Below are 18606 nucleotides of genomic sequence, written 5' to 3' on the forward strand. Positions count from 1 at the left end.
CACCCTCTCCTCCCTGACCTATCACCTTCATCTCCTCCCCCACTCACCTATTGTACTCTATGCTACTTTCTCCCCATCCCTACCCTCCTCTAGCTTAATCTCTCCATTCTTCAGGCTCTCTGCCTTTATTCCTGATGAAGGCCTTTTGCCCGAAACGTCGATTTTGCTGCTCGTCGGTTGCTGCCTGAATTGCTGTGCTCTTCCAGCACCACTGATCCAGAATCTGGTTTCCAGCATCTGCAGTCATTGTTTTTACCTAAAGGATGTTGCTGCTGACTGACAGTAATGCAATTTCCCTGTTGGTTAAGCAGCAATCTTACCTAGTTTAGTCTAGGTTTACCAAGACTACTAATGTACCACACATCCCTAGTTAGCACTGATTTAGCTAACAATGACAAGTGCAGGAGTTGACAATTTTGTTGCATTCATTACTTCAAATGTTGGGTAATGAAAAATAAATTTGACTAGTTTTCAATTCCTAGATTACATATATGTTCATCAATATTGGACTTCACTGTGCGCATCCCAATAGTTAATAGTCCATGTCCCATTACCTCAAGAAGGTTAAAAACACACATTGCAATATTTCACATCCTTGCTTTTTTCCAGCACAGTAACAATAAAAAGATAAATTACCAATAAATTAACAGTGCAGTAGTTATTGTAAGATGTCATAAGACTGTCCATGTTGGAATACCCCCCAATAACTACAGCTCGAGAACAGAAAAAGTAACTAAAGGATATCAGTGAAAGAGCAGAATCTTGTTTCACTATAGATTAGCACTTTGGTTCGGCAGCTGATGCACAAGCAATTATAGTGTGATGGTTTATAACTCAGATTTTTATTTTCCATTGCTCAATTTTTCAGACATACATGGACATCCATTCAGTTTAGTTTTCATTTTATTAAAAGTGACTTGTCAAAACATTGTAAAGAATTTCATGTCATCTGCCAAATGGACTGAAATGAACTGCATCCAACACCATACTGAAGTGTTACAGTATTTGTGCATCCTTATTCCCATAAGATCTTCTGTTCAGTCACAGATCTTGAGACTGCATACAAACTAATCAAACTGCAATCTGCTTAGAGAATTGATGACTCCACTTTAAATTTGACACTGATAGCTGAAGTCAAAACAAACAATAGCAAAGACCATTAGTGAACTGAAGTACATGTCCTTCCAAAAATATCCTGTCAGATAAAGAAAAAGTTCAAAGCTTAAAGCTGGCAAAATAACTTGTCTAACAGAAATATTTTTTAAAAATCTGGCTTGTAAAATCACAGCACGCTGAGAAATCCAAAACCTGGAAGTACAATTGAGCAAAATTGCTTATGTTTCTGAAAGGTTTGAACAGAGTTAGTCTGATTTGAGTGTTAGAATATAGAACATAACAGTGCAGCACAGGCCCTTCGGCACTCGATGTTGAGCCGACCTGTTATACCAATCTGAAGCCCGCCTAACCTACGCTATTTCACGTACGTCCATATGCTTGTCCAATGACGACTTAAATGTAGTTAAAGTTGGCAAATCTAATACCATTGCAGGCAAAGCATTCCATACCCTTACTATTCTCTGAGTAAAGAAACTACTTCTGACATTTGTCCTACATCTATCACCCCTCAATTTAAGGATATGCCCCCTAGTGCTCACCGTCACCAAACTTGGAAAAAGGCTCTCCCTGTCCACCCTACCTAACCCTCTGATTATCTTATATGTCTCTATTCAACCTTCTTCTCTCCAACGAAAACAGCCTCAAGTCCCTCAGCCATTCCTCATGAGACCTTCCCTCCATACCAGGCAACATCCTAGTAAATCTCCTCTGCACCCTTTCCAAAGCTTCCACATCCTTATAATGCGGTGACCAGAACTGTACACAATAGTCCAAGTGAGGCCTCACTAGAGTTTTGTACAGCTGTAGAATAACCTCATGGTTCTGGAACTCGATGCCTCTATTAATAAAAGCTAAAACACTGCATGCCTTCTTAACAACCCTGTCAACCTGGGTGGCAACTTTCAAAGATCTGTGTACCTGGACACCGAGATCTCTCTGCTCATCTACATTACCAAGAATCTTTCCACTAGCCCAGTACTTTGCATTCCGGTTACTCCAACCAAAGTGAATCACCTCACACTTGTCCGCATTAAACTCCATTTGCCACCTCTCAGCCCAGCTCTGCAGCTTATCTATGTCTCTCTGTAACCTACAACATCCTTCGTCACTATCCACAACTCCACTGACCTTAGTGTCATCTGCAAATTTACTAACCCACCCTTCTACGCCCTCATCCAGGTCGTTTATAAAAATTACGAACAGCAGTGGACCCAACACCGACCCTTGTAGTACACGACTGGTAACCGGACTCCAGGATGAACATTTCCCATCAACCACCACCCTCTGTCTTCTTACAGCAAGCCAATTACTGATCCAAATACTATATCTCCCACAATCCCATTCCTCCGCATTTTGTACAATAGCCTACTGTGGGGAACCTTATCGAACGCCTTGCTGAAATTCATTTACACCACATCAACCAGTTTACTCTCATCTTGGTGGGCGGCACGGTGGCACAGTGGTTAGCACTGCTGCCTCACAGCGCCAGAGACCCGGGTTCAATTCCCGACTCAGGCGACTGACTGTGTGGAGTTTGCACATTCTCCCTGTGTCTGCGTGGGTTTCCTCCGGGTGCTCCGGTTTCCTCCTACAGTCCAAAAGATGTGCAGGTCAGGTGAATTGGCCATGCTAAATTGCCTGTAGTGTTAAGTAAGAAGGGGTAAATGTAGGGGTATGGGTGGGTTGCGCTTCGGCGGGTCAGTGTGGACTTGTTGGGCCGAAGGGCCTGTTTCCATACTGCAAGTAATCTAATCTACCTGTTTGGTCACCTTCTCAAAGAACTAAACATAAAAATGTGTTTACATTCTTTCATGTCAGTCACATGGTAACCAGCTTCTAGCAATAGGTTTTAAAAAGCATTTTATTGTCTTTGAGATTTGTGATTGAAAACTGAGCTGTATATATCAAATTATTACACTGGTTTAGAATAGAACATATGCTACTTTGCAGCAGAAAGGAAATTATCCATCACTGTTTTTAAACCGACTTTCAATTCAGGGGCTCGCTGGCCTTTATTACTCACCTCTAACTGCCATTCAGTAGTTAATTATGAGCCACCTTCTTGAACAGCCATAGTCCATGTGGTGTAAATACAAAGTTAATGCTGTTGGGAACGGAACTGCAGGATTTTGAGCCGGTGGAGGCTCTATGTATATCACAGTAATATTTTTCCAAGTCATAATGGTGTATGAAGAATGTTGAGGTGGTGATTTTCCAATATACCTGCTGTCCTTGTTCTTCTAGTTACGATTGATTGCGGCTTTGGAACTTGTTGTAAGAGTTGTGGTGACATTGCATGCACACTGCAGCCCATTTATACTAATTGATGGTGAGGATACATTTAAGGTGTGAAATGGGAATACCAGTCCAGTGGGTTTTGTCCTGGATGGTGTTGCGCTTCTTGAATGTTGCTGGAGCTATACTCATCCAGGCAGATGGAAAGTATTCCATTTCAATCCTAACTTATGCCCTATATACAGTGGATAAGCTTTAAATCCCCAGCCTCAGAGTTGCTATTTATAGTGACAGTAACGGTGGCTGGTCCAATCAAGTTTCTGATCAATGGTATCACCAGGGAAATGGTCTATCTGCAATTTTTCATTCTTTTCTGTGATGGCTTGACACGACAAAAAGGCTTGCTAGGCCTTTGCGGCAAACACAAGTCAGTATCATTGCTGTGGTTTTGAAGTCCCAAGTAGGTAAGACTAAGAACAACAGATTTCCTTCTATGAAAAATATGAGCGAATCAGATGGATTTTTAACTACAACCTGACAGCTTCATGATCATCATCGAGATCAATACATCTGCATTGAAAACTAATGAATTGAATTTAAATTCACACAGCCATCATGGTGGGATATGAATTCATGTTTCTGCAGCATTAATCCAGGCTTTAAAATCAGTAGCCCCATTAAACAGCCACTAATGCTTTCATCCTTATTATAGTATGCAAAGCGGAGAACTGTCAAATCATTATAACCCAGATTAAATTGCAACTTCAACTTGCCTATATTGAGCTTCTAAACAGAGCTCTAGAATGAATTAAAGAATGATATAACTTTACACTTACAATAAACCATAAATGACAATGTAGTATGTTAGGTAATATTTACAAAGTATTGCAGATTTCATAGCATTTGTAATAACCAAATTTTATGATAAATATCCTTTGTTTATATTGTTTTGCTACATACAGATTAGGAAAAAAATCTAATGAATGTGAACAATTTCCAAACATTGGGTTAAAAAAAAAAGTCAGAAAAAACAAAGGAACCCCCCCCCTTCTCATTATTACAAAATGTAATAAGCTAGTAAGGATCAACAATCTGTACACAAATTATGGTTGGACAAGTTTTGGAAGATGCAAAATCACAGTATTTCTGAACGCAACAGTAGAACATGCACTCCGTCATTTCATTTTAAGAACCAATGTTGTATATTTTGTCCCATCATGTCTCAGCTTCATCCAAACTTTTCCACTTAGTCTTCTTTAATGAAGAGTCTGGTGAATATTAGGACCAAGTTGGCAACAAATGATCTCTGTGCATTACTACATGTAAATTGACTACTACAGAACAAATAAGAAAGATTGCATTTACAGGTAGTCTTCGTTTAATGCAATATTGAGAGAAAGTGAGGACTCCAGATACTGGAGAGTCAGAGTTCATGAAGCGCTGTGCTGGAAACAGCAAAACAGGTCATGCAGCATCCGAGGAGCAAAGGGAGTTAACGTTTCGAGCAGGCCCCTTCTTCAGGAATAGGAAGGGAGAAGGGGGCTGAGAGATAAATGGGGGTAGCTAGGGGAAAACTAGCTGGAATGGCAATAAGTGGGTGAAGATCAGAGATGGTGGTGAAAGGTTGGTGGGAAATGTGGAATGAATAGGTGGGAAGTAAGATGAACAGGTTGATCAGGTCAAGAGGGCAAATCTGAGTTGAAGGGTTGGTTCTGGGATGGGGTGGGGGGGAGGAGGGGCGGATTTGGAAATTGGCGAATCTGAAGCTCATGCCATGTTATTGTAGGCTCCCGAGGCGGAAGATGAGGTGTTCCTCTTCCAGTTTGTAGGCAGCCTTGTATAGGTGGTGGAGGGGGCCCAGAATAGATATGTCCTCAGGGGAGCAGGTGGGGGAGTTGAAGTAGATGGCCATAGGAAGATGGGGTTGGTTGGTGCCCCTTCCAGTCATGAAAGTTCTTAGCAAAGTCACAAATAACATCCTATGTAACAGCAAAAGAGGTAAACTGAAGAGGCATACTGAATTCAAAATATTAACTCAGTTTCACTCTTCGCAGATGCTGCCAGACCTGCTGAGTTTCCCCAGCACTTTGTTTTTATTACAAATTTTCAGCGTTCACAGTATTCTGTTTTAAATGTAAGCATACCTTCCCCATCTCATTCTTCTCAACCGGTCTGCTGCCTTCGACATGACTAACCAGATGATCCTCCTTAAAGTCACCTCCACTATCATACAGCCAGGTTAAACTGCTTTCACCATTCTTATTTAATCATAGCCGGAAAATCACTTGCAATGACTTCTTTTTCTGCTCTGTTACCACTGGATCTTCATTCGGCCCCTCCTTGATTAATCATTTTTCTTGATGACTCTATCCTTTACTAAATTAACAGGCTACTTATTTGATATCCAGTATAGATATTCCCATCATTTAAATACTGAGAAAACTGAAGCCAATTTTTGGTTTGTACTTCAAAATACATCCACTAACTACCAGCTCCATTCTTTTCCCTGGCAACAATTTGAGATTAAGCCAGTTTGTTCACAGGTTTATTGTTTCTTATAATTGACACTAACATAAGATTCTAAGATTTTGCCTCCATCTCAACATACCTGCTTCCAAAGTGCTTATTCATGCTTTTAAAACCTATAATTTCACTATTCGAAAGCACTACTGGCTAGCTTAAGATATTGTATACCCAGTGTAAACCTGAAGTCATCAAAAAAATCTACTCTGCATGTCTTATCTTACAGCAAGTTCTATTTCCCCAACTATCCTCTGCTTGCTAAACCACAATACCTCCAAGGACAATATCCTGATTTTAAAATTCTCATCCTTATTTTCAAATCCCTCCAAGATCCATCACTTCAATCTCTTCCAGCCACTCAATCCTCCACTCTAACTGATTGCTTGTGATCCCCAATTTTTCTACAGAGCATGGTTGGAAACTCAAGAAATCAGACAATTTTTTTTGCCCCAGCTGAAAATGAAAACACATTCTTAAAGTCCCTTAGATGGATATTATTTTGTAAAGTGAATAATTTTCCCTTTCTTTCCACTTCAAAGCAAACCCTATCAATATGGCTGTAAATCATTAACAAAAGATGCTATATCCTATAATCCTGTCTCTCATTGATATGTGCAGCATGTTTCAGAATAATTCATTTTTGAAAGGACCTACTACAATAACTGTCCCATCACAACTTGTAGTCTGTCATTTAGAATGGAGTGGAAATGTTTTGATGTATAATGGTCCTCTGCTGCAGGAATGTAGCTCTACATAAATTATTGTAAAAGTATTAGCTTATTGATAAATTTATTTTAAAATGATTAAAAATTGTTGATTAATATAAGTAATATAAAAGAATGTTTAAACTAGTTCAGTCAAAATTTATTACAAGAAGTGTTCTTACATTGTAATTTTTTCCTGAATGGTGTATACTCCCAACATTTTTGAAATATGATTGATTCTTTGCCCACCTAAATCTTGCCTTTACATTAAATGATTTGGATGAGGATGTCATACTGTCAGATTACGTAAATTATCTTGAGTTTCCAGTTACTGTTTTTAACAGTTCAGTCTGCCCTATTTGAATAGTCTAGAAAGTTACACTTAAATTGAAGACAAAAGAAAGATTATCAAACATTTGTTAAAACTCCAGTATTTCAATTTGCAATATGGTCAGCTGTTCAAACAGTCCTGCTCCCAAAACAGACATGGAAAACAAGTAACAAGAAAGGGAAATGCACTATTTACTTATAATCTAGGATTACTAACGGCAAAAACAAGACTAAAATTTGATGGTATAATGGGAAAGGACTTTGAAACCAAGATGTAGCTGGATAAACAGCTGACTAAAAACTGAATTGGGCTGTTGTTCTATTGTAGATCATCATTTCCAGCTGTGTTGCTGCTTCTCTGAAACACAATTAGTTTCTACTGTTGCATTCTCATTATGCTTTAAATCAAACCAGAAAATCTGAAGTACATCAGCAGCCTTGAGATGTTATTGATAGGTATATATCTAAAAATAGTTTTTCACCAAACAAATTTTAAAAAGTCTTCCTTCTCAGTCCCGAAATTGAAATTGATACAGTATTCAGAAGTTACATTACCTCCTGAATGAGGCATCGTTAAGTTGTCTCTGCTGTTCAACCATAATATTGCAATATTAGTACCAAGTAAGAATCTTGCATACTTTTGCACATGTAAGAGGCTGCTCAATGCAACTATTAGAATGCTGACAAGTACTTAATATAGTTAAGTATGAATTTAAACCCATTTCTCCATAAGCAAAAGCAGGTAACTGATTACTGCGACAAAATTTATCGTAGAACTATATATATATGTCTAACTTACTTAACAAAAATTGGAAATCCTCGTCCATGAAGGGTAAGAAAGGATAATGTTTTGTATAACACAGGACAGTACATTCAATAAGGGTAATTAGTTCAGCAAGCATGATTGCAAATTGTTACATACTCATCAGTTTGAAGATCTCAGCTGACCAGAATAAAAACCAAGAAAATAATTAAGTTAAAGAAAGCTGCTACAGTAAAACCGCTGTTTAGCTTTCATGGCAAGTATCTGTCTCAAGTATGCAGATTACAGCCTGTAACTCATTTTGTGTAGACAGATCTTAACCCAAGCTTATTCTTTGCAGTCTTGCTGCAAGAGAAACAGGTCATTGTACAAGCAACAACTTTGGACAAGTTTAAGTGTCAATTTAAGTGATAATGTACAGCTGAAACCATGGATAGCGATCTTAAAGCTTGAAGCACGAAAACCTTGAATGACCTAGCTGCATAATTAGGTATCATTTAGAATGGAAAAAACTGTATGTTGCTGTCCATGATACTTCAACAAGTAACAGCGGAAGGCTACATACATACTTGCATTACAAGTTGAAACAAATGGGCTCTTGATACCTATCTGCTCCAGAGGTGTGCCATAACATCTCCAAACAGGTTGATTAGAAACACTTATTAACTTGGTTCTCATTATGCTTATGGTCTACTTTGTCATTGCTGCAATTTTTCCAAGCATCTTTTTAATTTCAACACAAGTAAGGATTTTGTCATTGATTGTTTGCCTATAAATCTTATAAAATGTTTTTAGTAACAGTATGTTGATGCAACTGCTCCTGGAGGGAGCAGAGTTCACAAGCCAGCCATTATCTCTCAGCAAAATCTATCACTTTGCTGCTTTGCCAAACAGAGCAGCAATGTCTATCTGACAAGGAATTAATAAAAATTGTGAGGACTTCACATCAGGTGTGTCATGGTTCTCAGGTTTAGGGAAGCTCATCAGCTGTAATAGATTACGATTGTTTGAAGTGCAGGTTACATGAAGTACATGAATACTTCAGTGACATTGGTGATACATTTTCAGTGCTGCACAGGTAATATGCACAATGCAATTGTTATACAATATTGCTCCAATCTACAAGAGATCCTATCTTTATAAACTTAGTGGTCAGACTGGGGGAAAAAATAAATATAAAATACACATACCTCAAATTCCTCAGTGTATCTATTGGTATCATGATCAATGCATAGTCCTGAATGCAAACAACACTAAAATAACTGCAGTAGACATGTATGAGGCTTCAGTGTCAATAAATAATACACAGGGATGTTTCAAGCCTAATATATAGCTGCATGAAATGGTTGAAGCAAATAGTATTGAGGTATTTAAGAGAAAGCAGTACAAGCAAATAAGGGAGAAGAAAGTAGATGGTAGAATAGGATGAGGAAAGATAGAGGGAAGTTTGAGTGAAAACTAAAACTAGCATGGATGATCACACCAAATGGCCTATTTTCATGCTGTATGCATTTTCTACTTCAGACTGACTTCCCACATGCTCGCCTTTATAAATTTAAGGTCATCCAAAATTCTGCTGCCCAAGTTCTAAATCACTTCAGTCCCATTCATCAATTACCTCTATATTTGCTTACTGGCTCCCATGCAGGCAATGTCATGATTTTAAAATGTTCATCCTCTTTTTCAGGACCTCCCGTAACCTCTCCCATCCCTATCTCTATAACCTGCTCCAACCTTCAAGATTTCTGTACTCAACTCAGTGGGCTCCTCAGCAACCTTTTTTTCTAAATTGTACCACCATCAGTGGCCATGTCTTCAGTTGCCTAAAGTTTGGGAATCTCGCCCCCACACCTCAACTCCTCCCTCACACCTCACTCTTCTCCATTCAGACATTCCTGAAAGTAACCTTGTTGAAAGAGCTTTTCGTCATTAGAGATATAATGACTCATTATACACTGTTGTCATAATTTGTTTAAAATTCTCCTGTAAAATACTTTGGGACTTTTATTACATTAAAAGTGCTGTACAAATAAAAAGTATTAGAAGAACGTCATAAACTCGAGTATAATGTCTGCAGCAAAGGGTCAGAGCTGTTAAAACTACACTCAGCTCCTAAACATAACAGTGAATATCGCTTTACCATTTGTTCAACTTATTTTCAGTTCTTTACTATTCCGGATATCCCTGTGCTTCCCATGGTTTTTTTATTCAGACTTTTGTGCTCTGTCTGTCTCCAGAGCCCTCCCAAACTAAAAGCTTAAGTCTACTATTTGTAATTTAAAATTCATGAACCTCACATTGATTTCAAGACATGTACAATTATGCAGAAATATGTCACCATCATATTCAAGATCAATGATCCACAGGAGGGACTTGTCACACCTTCAAATGGTATTTTCCTATCTTAACTAACATTAATAAAATATGGAAATTTGAGATGAAGTCCTTCTCTTGCAGCTAGTAAAACTTGCGTCAGCTGCCAACCTAGCACTAGTCAGCTTTAGCTTTAAAAGTAAAACAGCACACATGTATTTATACACAAAAATCTAATTTTGCTTCCAGCTACCTTTAACACAGTCATACAATGGAATTCCATCACAGTAACTGTATAAATAACTTTTCTATACAAAGCAATGTTGAAGTAATAAGAACAAACACTAAATTTAGAGTAATATTTAATGGGATAATTAATAACTATAATCACTTTCAATATTTCTTTAAAGGATCAAAATTAAAGGAAAAATGTGATTTAAAAATGCTTCAGGAATTCACAATGCATCACAAGGTGTCACATAATTGAAGCAAATAAATCACCATTTTCTAAACACAAAATGAAAAATAATTATGAAATAAACTGGTTTGTATACTTGGGTCAGAAGTTTTTTTTTTACTTGATCTCTGGAATCTGGATTTTAAACATATACATGACCATAAAACCTTGTGTATATTGAAAGAGCCAATAAATTTTGTCACATGGAACTTCAAATGTATTTCTGGCAGACCAGATGAAATTACATCTATTTTGTATTACAAAAATTTGAATCACAAATTAAAGTTTCATATTATGGCAATGCATTTCAACCAGGCTGAACCAAGGCCGAAATATTCTTAGTTGACTTTGGATCATCGATAGTCATAGGTGAGATGCCGGAAGACTGCAGGTTGGCTAAGGTGGGGGAACATAGACCGGTGAGCCTGACATCGCTGGTGGGCAAGTTGTTGAAGGGGATCCTGAGGAACAGGATTTATATGCATTTGGAAAGGCAAGGACCGATTAGGGATAGACAACATGGTTTTGTGTGTGGGAAATCATGTGTCACTAACTTGATTGAGTTTTTTGAAGAACTAACAAAGAGGATTGCCGAGGGAGGAGTGGTGGATGTAACCTATATGGACTTCAGTAAGGCGTTCCACCAGGTTCCTCATGGTAGAATGGTTAGCAAGGTTAGATCACATGGAATACAGGAAGAACTAACTATTTGAATACAGAACTGGCTTGAAGGTAGAAAACAGGTGGTCGTGAAAGGTTGTTTTTCAGACTGGAGGCCTGTGACCAAAGGTGTACCACAACAATCGGTGCTGGGTACACTACTTCTCATCATTTATATAAATGATTTGGATGTGAACATAGGAGGTATAGTAGGTAAGTTTGCAGATGACACCAAAATTAGAGGTGTAGTGGACAGCGAAGAAGGTTATCTCAGAGAACAACACTATCTTGATCAAATGGGTCAATGGGCCAAGGAGTGACAAATGGACTTCAATTTAGATAAATGTGAGGTGCTGCATTTTGGAAAGGCAAATCAGGGCAGAACTTATGCATATAATGGTAAGGTCCTAGGGAGTGTTGCTGAACAAAGAAATCTTGGAGTGCACGTTCATTGTTCCTTGAAAGTGGAGTCTCAAGTAGATAGGATAGTGAAGGCGGCAATTAGTACGCTTTCCTTTATTGGTCAGAGCATTAAGTATAGGAGTTGGAAGATCATGTTGCAGCTGTACAGAACATTGGTTGGGTCACTTTTGGAATAGTGTGTGCAATTCTGGTCTCCCTCCTATGAGAAGGATGTTGTGAAACTTGAAAGATTTCAGAAAAGATTTACAAAGATGTTGCCAGGATTGGAATATGTGAGCAATAGGGAGAGGCTGAATAAGGTGGGGCTATTTTCCCTGGAGCGTTGGAGGCTGAGGGGTGACCTTATAGAGGTTCATAAAGTCATGAGGGGCATGGATAAGGTAAATAGACAAGGTCTTTTCCCTACGTTGGGGGAGTCTAGAACTAGAGGACATAAGTTTATGGTGAGGGGGGAAAGATTTAATGGGGACCTAAGGAGCAACCTTTTCATGCATGTATGGAAAGAGCTGCCAGTGGAAGTGGTGGATGTTGGTACAATTACAACATTTAAATGCCCCCTGGATGGGTATATGAATAGGAAGGGTTGAGGAGAATATGGTCCAAATGAGGACAAATGGACTAGATTAATTTAGGATATCTGGTCAGCATGGGCGAGTTGGACCAAAGGGTCTGTTTCTGTGCTGTACATCTCTATGACTGCAACTAATATTCCTTCATTTTAAAAAAAAAGACTGCAAGTTTTGGTTCACTAATCCTAAAGAATTGTCCAGTATTAGAGAAAATCTTCAAGATAACTAACCATTTGTCTCAAAGATAAGTACAACATTTATATTTTCTGAATTTTTATGAATTCATTACAGTCTATTTATATATAATTTATTATGGCTATTAGACTTGATCAGCTAAAAGTCTCATATTATACTAGTCTTAATTATTATTGGGCTACATATACAAAATCATGCTATTAGTCATACACTCAGATTTTATTCATAAGAAATAGTATTAAAATATTGCAAGCATTTATGTTTTGTACAGTACAATATGTAGAATATTTACAAAGAGCACATTCATCGCTTCTTATTTTGAATCCAAGAGGATTTTTACAAGAACCAGAAGTGAGTTTTAAAGAACATTGCTGGAATGCTTTCATGAAATTCAGTTAACCATTTGCCAAGAAGCTAAACAGACAATGAAGTTAAAATGTCCTTTCACTTTTATTTAAGTTAGAAGAGCTAATCTGTGTACCAAAACAATAGTTTACTATTTCCAACTGACTTTGAGAGCAACTCGCACGCAGCCTTGCTTCAGCACTGAACACGAATTAAACACATTGTAATGATATAGTAACAGAAGCTGCAATAATAAGGAGACTGACAGCAGGTAAAGGCCAGCAATCAAAAGTGGTGACAAGATGGAGGATTGGTGGAAGAAATAACTGATTAAGAGAATTTGACAGTATTTAGAAAAAGGCCTCCCTGAAGGATTGGGGACAATGTTTCTGCTTCTTTTCCAGGCACATGAATAGTGCTGAGAAAGGCAATTACCTTGTGGAACTGGCCATTCTTACATTCTATTCACAGCCAGGTTTTCCTTTTTCTGTAAAACATGCTCAGCAAAAATGAATTTTAATGTGACTCCCACAACAATCAGTGCCATGTTATTGAAGTGTCCCACTCTTCATATAAGGAACACTTAGCTCCCATGAAACATGCCACCCTTAAAATTGTAACATGCATACAGGGTGAGTTAGGGACATTTCACACACAGAACTTAACCTCCCACCATACCCCTGAACATATACCACCATACCCCTGAACATATACCAAAGTACAATTGGGAACAGGAGGGTAGCATCAATAAAAGCCATAATCTCCTGTCAGTGCACCTGAGATGACAATTGGAAAGCCCACTGAAAGACCAGTACCCTATCATAACAATGTTTCATTTAGAGATGTATTGAATTGCGTTTCTGTAATTTGGCATCCACATACTCTAATCACTTTAAAACACTACAGAATTCTGAAAATAAGTGCAAGACTACTGTAATGCAGCCTTCAGCAATTTATTCCAGTTAAGGATAGCCTTAATGAGTTGCAAATCAAAATACTCTACAAGGCATTAATTTTATTTTACCTTCTACTTGTTAATTGACAGATTTTAAAACTCAATTTCATAAGTTCCATACTTTTGTAATTCACAACTCGTACACTCACACTCTGACATGGATATTATAAATAGTTGCAAAAAATTGCAGAAAAAACTCAGCAGTTCTGGCAGCATTTGTGGAAAGAAATCAAGAGTTAACATTTTGGGTCCAGTGACTCTTATTCAGAACTGATTGTAGCTAGGAAAAAGTTGGGTTTTATGCAGAACGTAGTGTGGGGGGCAAGTGGTAAGGAATAAATGATAGGCTGAAATACAGCCCAAAGAGAGAGAAAGAAGTAGGACAAAGGAGTGGATAACAGTCAGCCTAGGAGAATGAATAGTTACTAATGGAGACTATTAGTGACAAACAATGTGTAATAGCAGACCATGTGATAACAAGGCCTGGCGTGTGGGGGTTGAGGTAAGGACATGGGAGCCCTAAAATTGTGGAACTCAATACTAGTCCAAAGGCTGTAGCATTCCCAAGTAGAAAATGAGGTACTGTTCTTCCAGCTTGTGTTTAACTTTGCTGTAGCAGTGCAGCAAGCCTGAGACAGAGATGCTGGCCAGGGAACAAGGCGGTGTGTTGAAGTGGAAGACAACTGAAAGCTCAGGGTAGTTTTGGAGACAGGGCATAGGTGTTCTATTAAGCAGTCACCCAGTCTATGCTTTGTTTCCCCAATGTACAGCAAACCACGTCATAAATAGTTGTTCCTTCAATGTCACAGTGCAACATTCTGAAACTTCCTACTGAACAATCCTGTCAAAATACCTACATCTTACATATTAGATCAGACCAAAACAAAAACTCATCACCAACTTAAAGGCAGCCAAGACTGACTTGATCACTTGCACACAGGTCCTGAGAATGAAATGTAAATAAATGTTGGATATTGGGGTTGGATATTTATTGAAATACAGCATGGTAGTTTGGAGGAGACTTGGTTCATAAGCAGGGTAGTATGTTCAGGAGGGATGGTGATGACATGGGAAATGTTGAAGGCCTGATCACATGAATTACAAAACAGATTAGCTTAAAGGGTCAGAGAAATAGTTCTACTCTGTCTGGAACACAAAGATTGGTGGAAAACTGCATTCTCATCTCCTTTCAATTGTCAGGTTTCCTGAAGTTCCAAATCTGGCACAAATAATAAATTTAAAGCATAGCTGAAATTTTACACACTCTGCCAATTACCATATTTTCATGGTAGGTCTGCCTCTTGAGACCAGAAATGATACCCTCAATGAATCTGGCATAAAACTGAAAAATGGGTACACTGGAATCCCATTTCTCATTACAAATTTAACAGCTCTCTTTCCTCCTCCTCCTCCACCACCACCCCCTCCCACCACACAAAAAAAAACACCCTTGGGTAATTAAACTTTACAGTTTATATATAAAAGAAGCCCAACTTAGAGTTAGGGGTTCAAAACTGTAGTGCTGATTGTTAACTCATTCTCCTTTCCCAGCCAGCTTCAGTGAACTTCGCCTTACTCAGTAATTCCCCATTTCAAATAAGCACAGGAAATGCTGGAGAACCTCACCAGGTCTGGTAGCATTTCTGGGGAGAAAAACAATTAAGGATTTTTAGTCTGGTATAAATCATCCAGACCTACTGAGTTTCTCTAGTATTTTTTGCATTTAGTTCAGATTTTCAACATCCACAGTATTTTATTTGAGTTCCCATTTCCACTTTAACATTGTGCAGTCAACATGATATTATATTCAAGTTTGTATCCAAAGTTTTGAATACTATTTTGTGGCAAGTCTGACAGAGGCTAGCTTGATCTTACTGATGTCATTTTGTTACAAGCTCTTTTTCTATGACCCTCCTCTCACTAACTCTTTCAGTCACTGCCAACTGTCTCAATAAAATAAAAGGTGCCCTTTCTGCTTCTCACCACTCATCTGAGCCTTAGGAGAAGGAAGGAAGTAAATGTGAGAAGCTGGAAGGAGGAAAGGTTAAGATGGTATAAAAGACAGTTAAAGTGGCGGGAGGGAAGCTTAGCCAATGGGCAGAAGGGTCAGTGAGAGTAAATTGGAAGAGTTAGAATGTATTCTTTTCTATTTTTAAATTTCTTTTTAACAAATTATTTATTTATAAATATTGGAAGTTTGCAACGTAAAGTTTTTCAACATAAGAGTAATGTATTAATCTTTTTCAGACAAAAAAAAGATACTATTGAACCTAACTACAAATTTTACATTGGTTGGGAAGGGAAAGTCTGATTTGCTTAATATTGCTTCATTTAAAATTGCACTTTTCAAGACTGAAACTACAATATTAAGTGAGGAATTACTGTACCTTAATATGTCTAAAAGCCAACTTATCAAAGGTTAATTTATTAAACAAGCTATGTAACCATTAAACATTTTAATCAAAAACCATTTTAATCAAAAGATCAGTATCACCCACTGATTTTCTCTATGTCCTTCTAAAAATAAAGAGAGATGTTACAGGCTGTTCAAAATGTTGAAAATAAGGCACGCTTTGTCTGTAGTAAAAATTACTGCACTACTGGATGACTCTGTCAATACAAACAGTCCAAGTTCTTATCACATAATGGATAAGCCATTATTGCAAGTTAACATAGACAGTGTTAAATGTGCAGACAGAATTTCTTTTGTACTGGGAGGGGGCATCTTCAAAAGTGAGTATTCATTATGCCTGTTGCCCCTGCCAGCAGGAAAGATGGCTGGATCAAGTGCCACTTAAATACTGAAGTACTAACCTGAGAAGGTTCACCACTCCTGAAGCAGCAAGCCAGAGGCCAGCATAGAAAGACACTTATTGAAGATTAGTATTAATAAGCTTTTATTTCTAAACATGAACTCAAGGTCCAATCACTACTGAACTTCAAATAGCAACTTTAAAACAGTACATTAAAAAAATGCTTTAATCTCTTGGATATTATTTTTGGAATGACATACTCCATTCAGGCATCAAAATACTTTTTTTTAAAAAGAGAAATATGAGTGCCATTTTTTTCAGGTGTTTCAATAAAATACCATGCAAAGGCATATTGTACTAAATGAATTGTAGATACCATGTACATTTGTGCAAAAGTCAAATTTTTTCAGATTATTTTTAAAGGTTCAATTTATAGGGTCAACTATTACACAGGCACTAGTTTTGAGGGACTGAAATTCATGCTGCAGTTCGAAATACCGTAATATTAACAGAAGTCAATTTGGTTGCTCAATTAATCCCAGGTAAAGAAGAAAAACACAATGAGTTATGGTAAAGATAATTACAGGATAAAAGCAAGAGAAACAAGAATGAATTACTGGCAGTAAATTTTGTTTACACATACTGGTTTGAAAATTTAACGTGTCAAAGATTCATTGAAATTCTGCAAAATCACACTGTTCAACATCGCCATGATCTGGTATAATGGCACACTTAAAATGAAACATTTGTTAAAATCTGAATGTGGAAGCATCTTGAATGTTCCCACCAAATTCTTCCATTTCCCTCCCATTTAAACTCGAATGTAAATGAACCTCAGCAACAATATTGTCAAAGAATTAAAAAGATACATGTAGCTAATATATCTCACGTTTATTCAGATATAATGGCACAATTAAAATGATTAACTTTTTAACGATATTAACTTTTGGATGTATGGTGAGCAAAATGCGATAAGTAGCAACAGACTTCGTACCAGTCTGAATGAATCAAAACATGCTGTAGTAAACCAAGATGGGGGGGGAGGGGGAACGGGGGGGGAGCGGAAGGATAGAGAAACAGACAGAGGGAGGGACGGATGCTCAATATAGTAAACAAAAAGCAATTAATAGGGTTACCGGTATGAGTGGATGAATGCAATTTTGTTTTAAGTGGGTTAACGGGAACATGCAGTTTCCTTTGTAAGAGGTTTATAATGCGATATAGTAGGGTTGACTTTTATACGAGTATATACGATAGAAAGATGGCTAGAGAAAACAGAAAGCAAAGAGCAGGGATAAACGGGTTGGCTGGTGACAGCTGCCAGCCCATACAATATAGAAGAGAACGCATCTAGTAAAATGTAAGAACATTAATAATAGAGAAAAAAAAGTAAGAATGTAAATACAAAAATCTTTAGAGATGAGGGTGACAAAGGAAAAACCATGAAAAAGATAAATGGAATTCTGATTTATGTATCTTGAGAAAGAATGAACTTAGATCTACACAGAATCATTCACTCATTTTTTCAGGAGTTTTGGAAGTATGTTATTAATTTTTTTTGTAAGCAAATGGTACAGCCAATTCAAACACATAAAAGCCCACAAATAATGACGTAAGGTTGAGGGTTAAATGTTGGACTGTGGTAGAGCAACTCTCCGTCACATAGTGCTTTTGAATCGTTTCCATCACCTGATAAAACAGACAGGACCCTGGTTAAATTTCTCATACAAAAGGCAGAAATGTTAACAGTGTCATATTACATTTGTTTATAAGTTACGAAGCATAAAGGTATGTTCAATTTTTACAAGGCAATCATTAGGTTACAACTTCATGCAGTTCTCAGCATCTCAAAATAAAAAGAATATTGAATCCATGGAATAGATACAGTAAGTTATCAATAGAGTAATATAGTTTGGGATTATGTTCGGCATGGACTGTTTGGACCGAAGGGTCCATTTCCATGCTGTGTGACTTTATGTGCTAGTTAGGTGAATTGGAAATGGTAAATCGTCCATTGTGTCCAGAGATGTGCAGACTAGATGGGCTAGCCATGGTAAATGTGGGGTTATGGGATAGGGTGGAGGGCCAAATGGTCTCTTTCCACATTGTAGAAATCCTACGATTCTAAAACGTATTTTGCTTAGAGCTGAGCCGTGTGATCAATCGAACTACATCTGGAATACAGCACTTTATACTTGCCTTTAAAGAAGATAAAAGTTAGGGTCAAGGCTATTTCCTTGATATATTGGAAGAGGGTTTGGTCTG

General features: G+C 37.7%; 1 protein-coding gene across 11 annotated transcripts in view; it reads right to left on the reverse strand.

Annotated features, from left to right (window-relative positions):
* Window positions 1-18606, reverse strand: part of LOC122564877 (disabled homolog 2-interacting protein-like) — a 684630-nt gene that overhangs the window by 316766 nt on the left and 349258 nt on the right. Inside the window, exon 1 of one of the 11 annotated variants that reach the window (XM_043720276.1) lies at window positions 3140-3161. The exons of the other annotated variants lie outside the window; for them this stretch is intronic. Within the exon in view, the coding sequence (XP_043576211.1) occupies window positions 3140-3152 (13 nt within the window). The 5' untranslated portion in view covers window positions 3153-3161. Of the gene's footprint in view, window positions 1-3139; window positions 3162-18606 lie in introns of those variants that run through there. 11 annotated transcript variants of the gene reach the window in all.

This window comes from Chiloscyllium plagiosum, chromosome 30 (assembly GCF_004010195.1).
Source record: "Chiloscyllium plagiosum isolate BGI_BamShark_2017 chromosome 30, ASM401019v2, whole genome shotgun sequence".
Classification (NCBI taxonomy): domain Eukaryota; kingdom Metazoa; phylum Chordata; class Chondrichthyes; order Orectolobiformes; family Hemiscylliidae; genus Chiloscyllium; species Chiloscyllium plagiosum.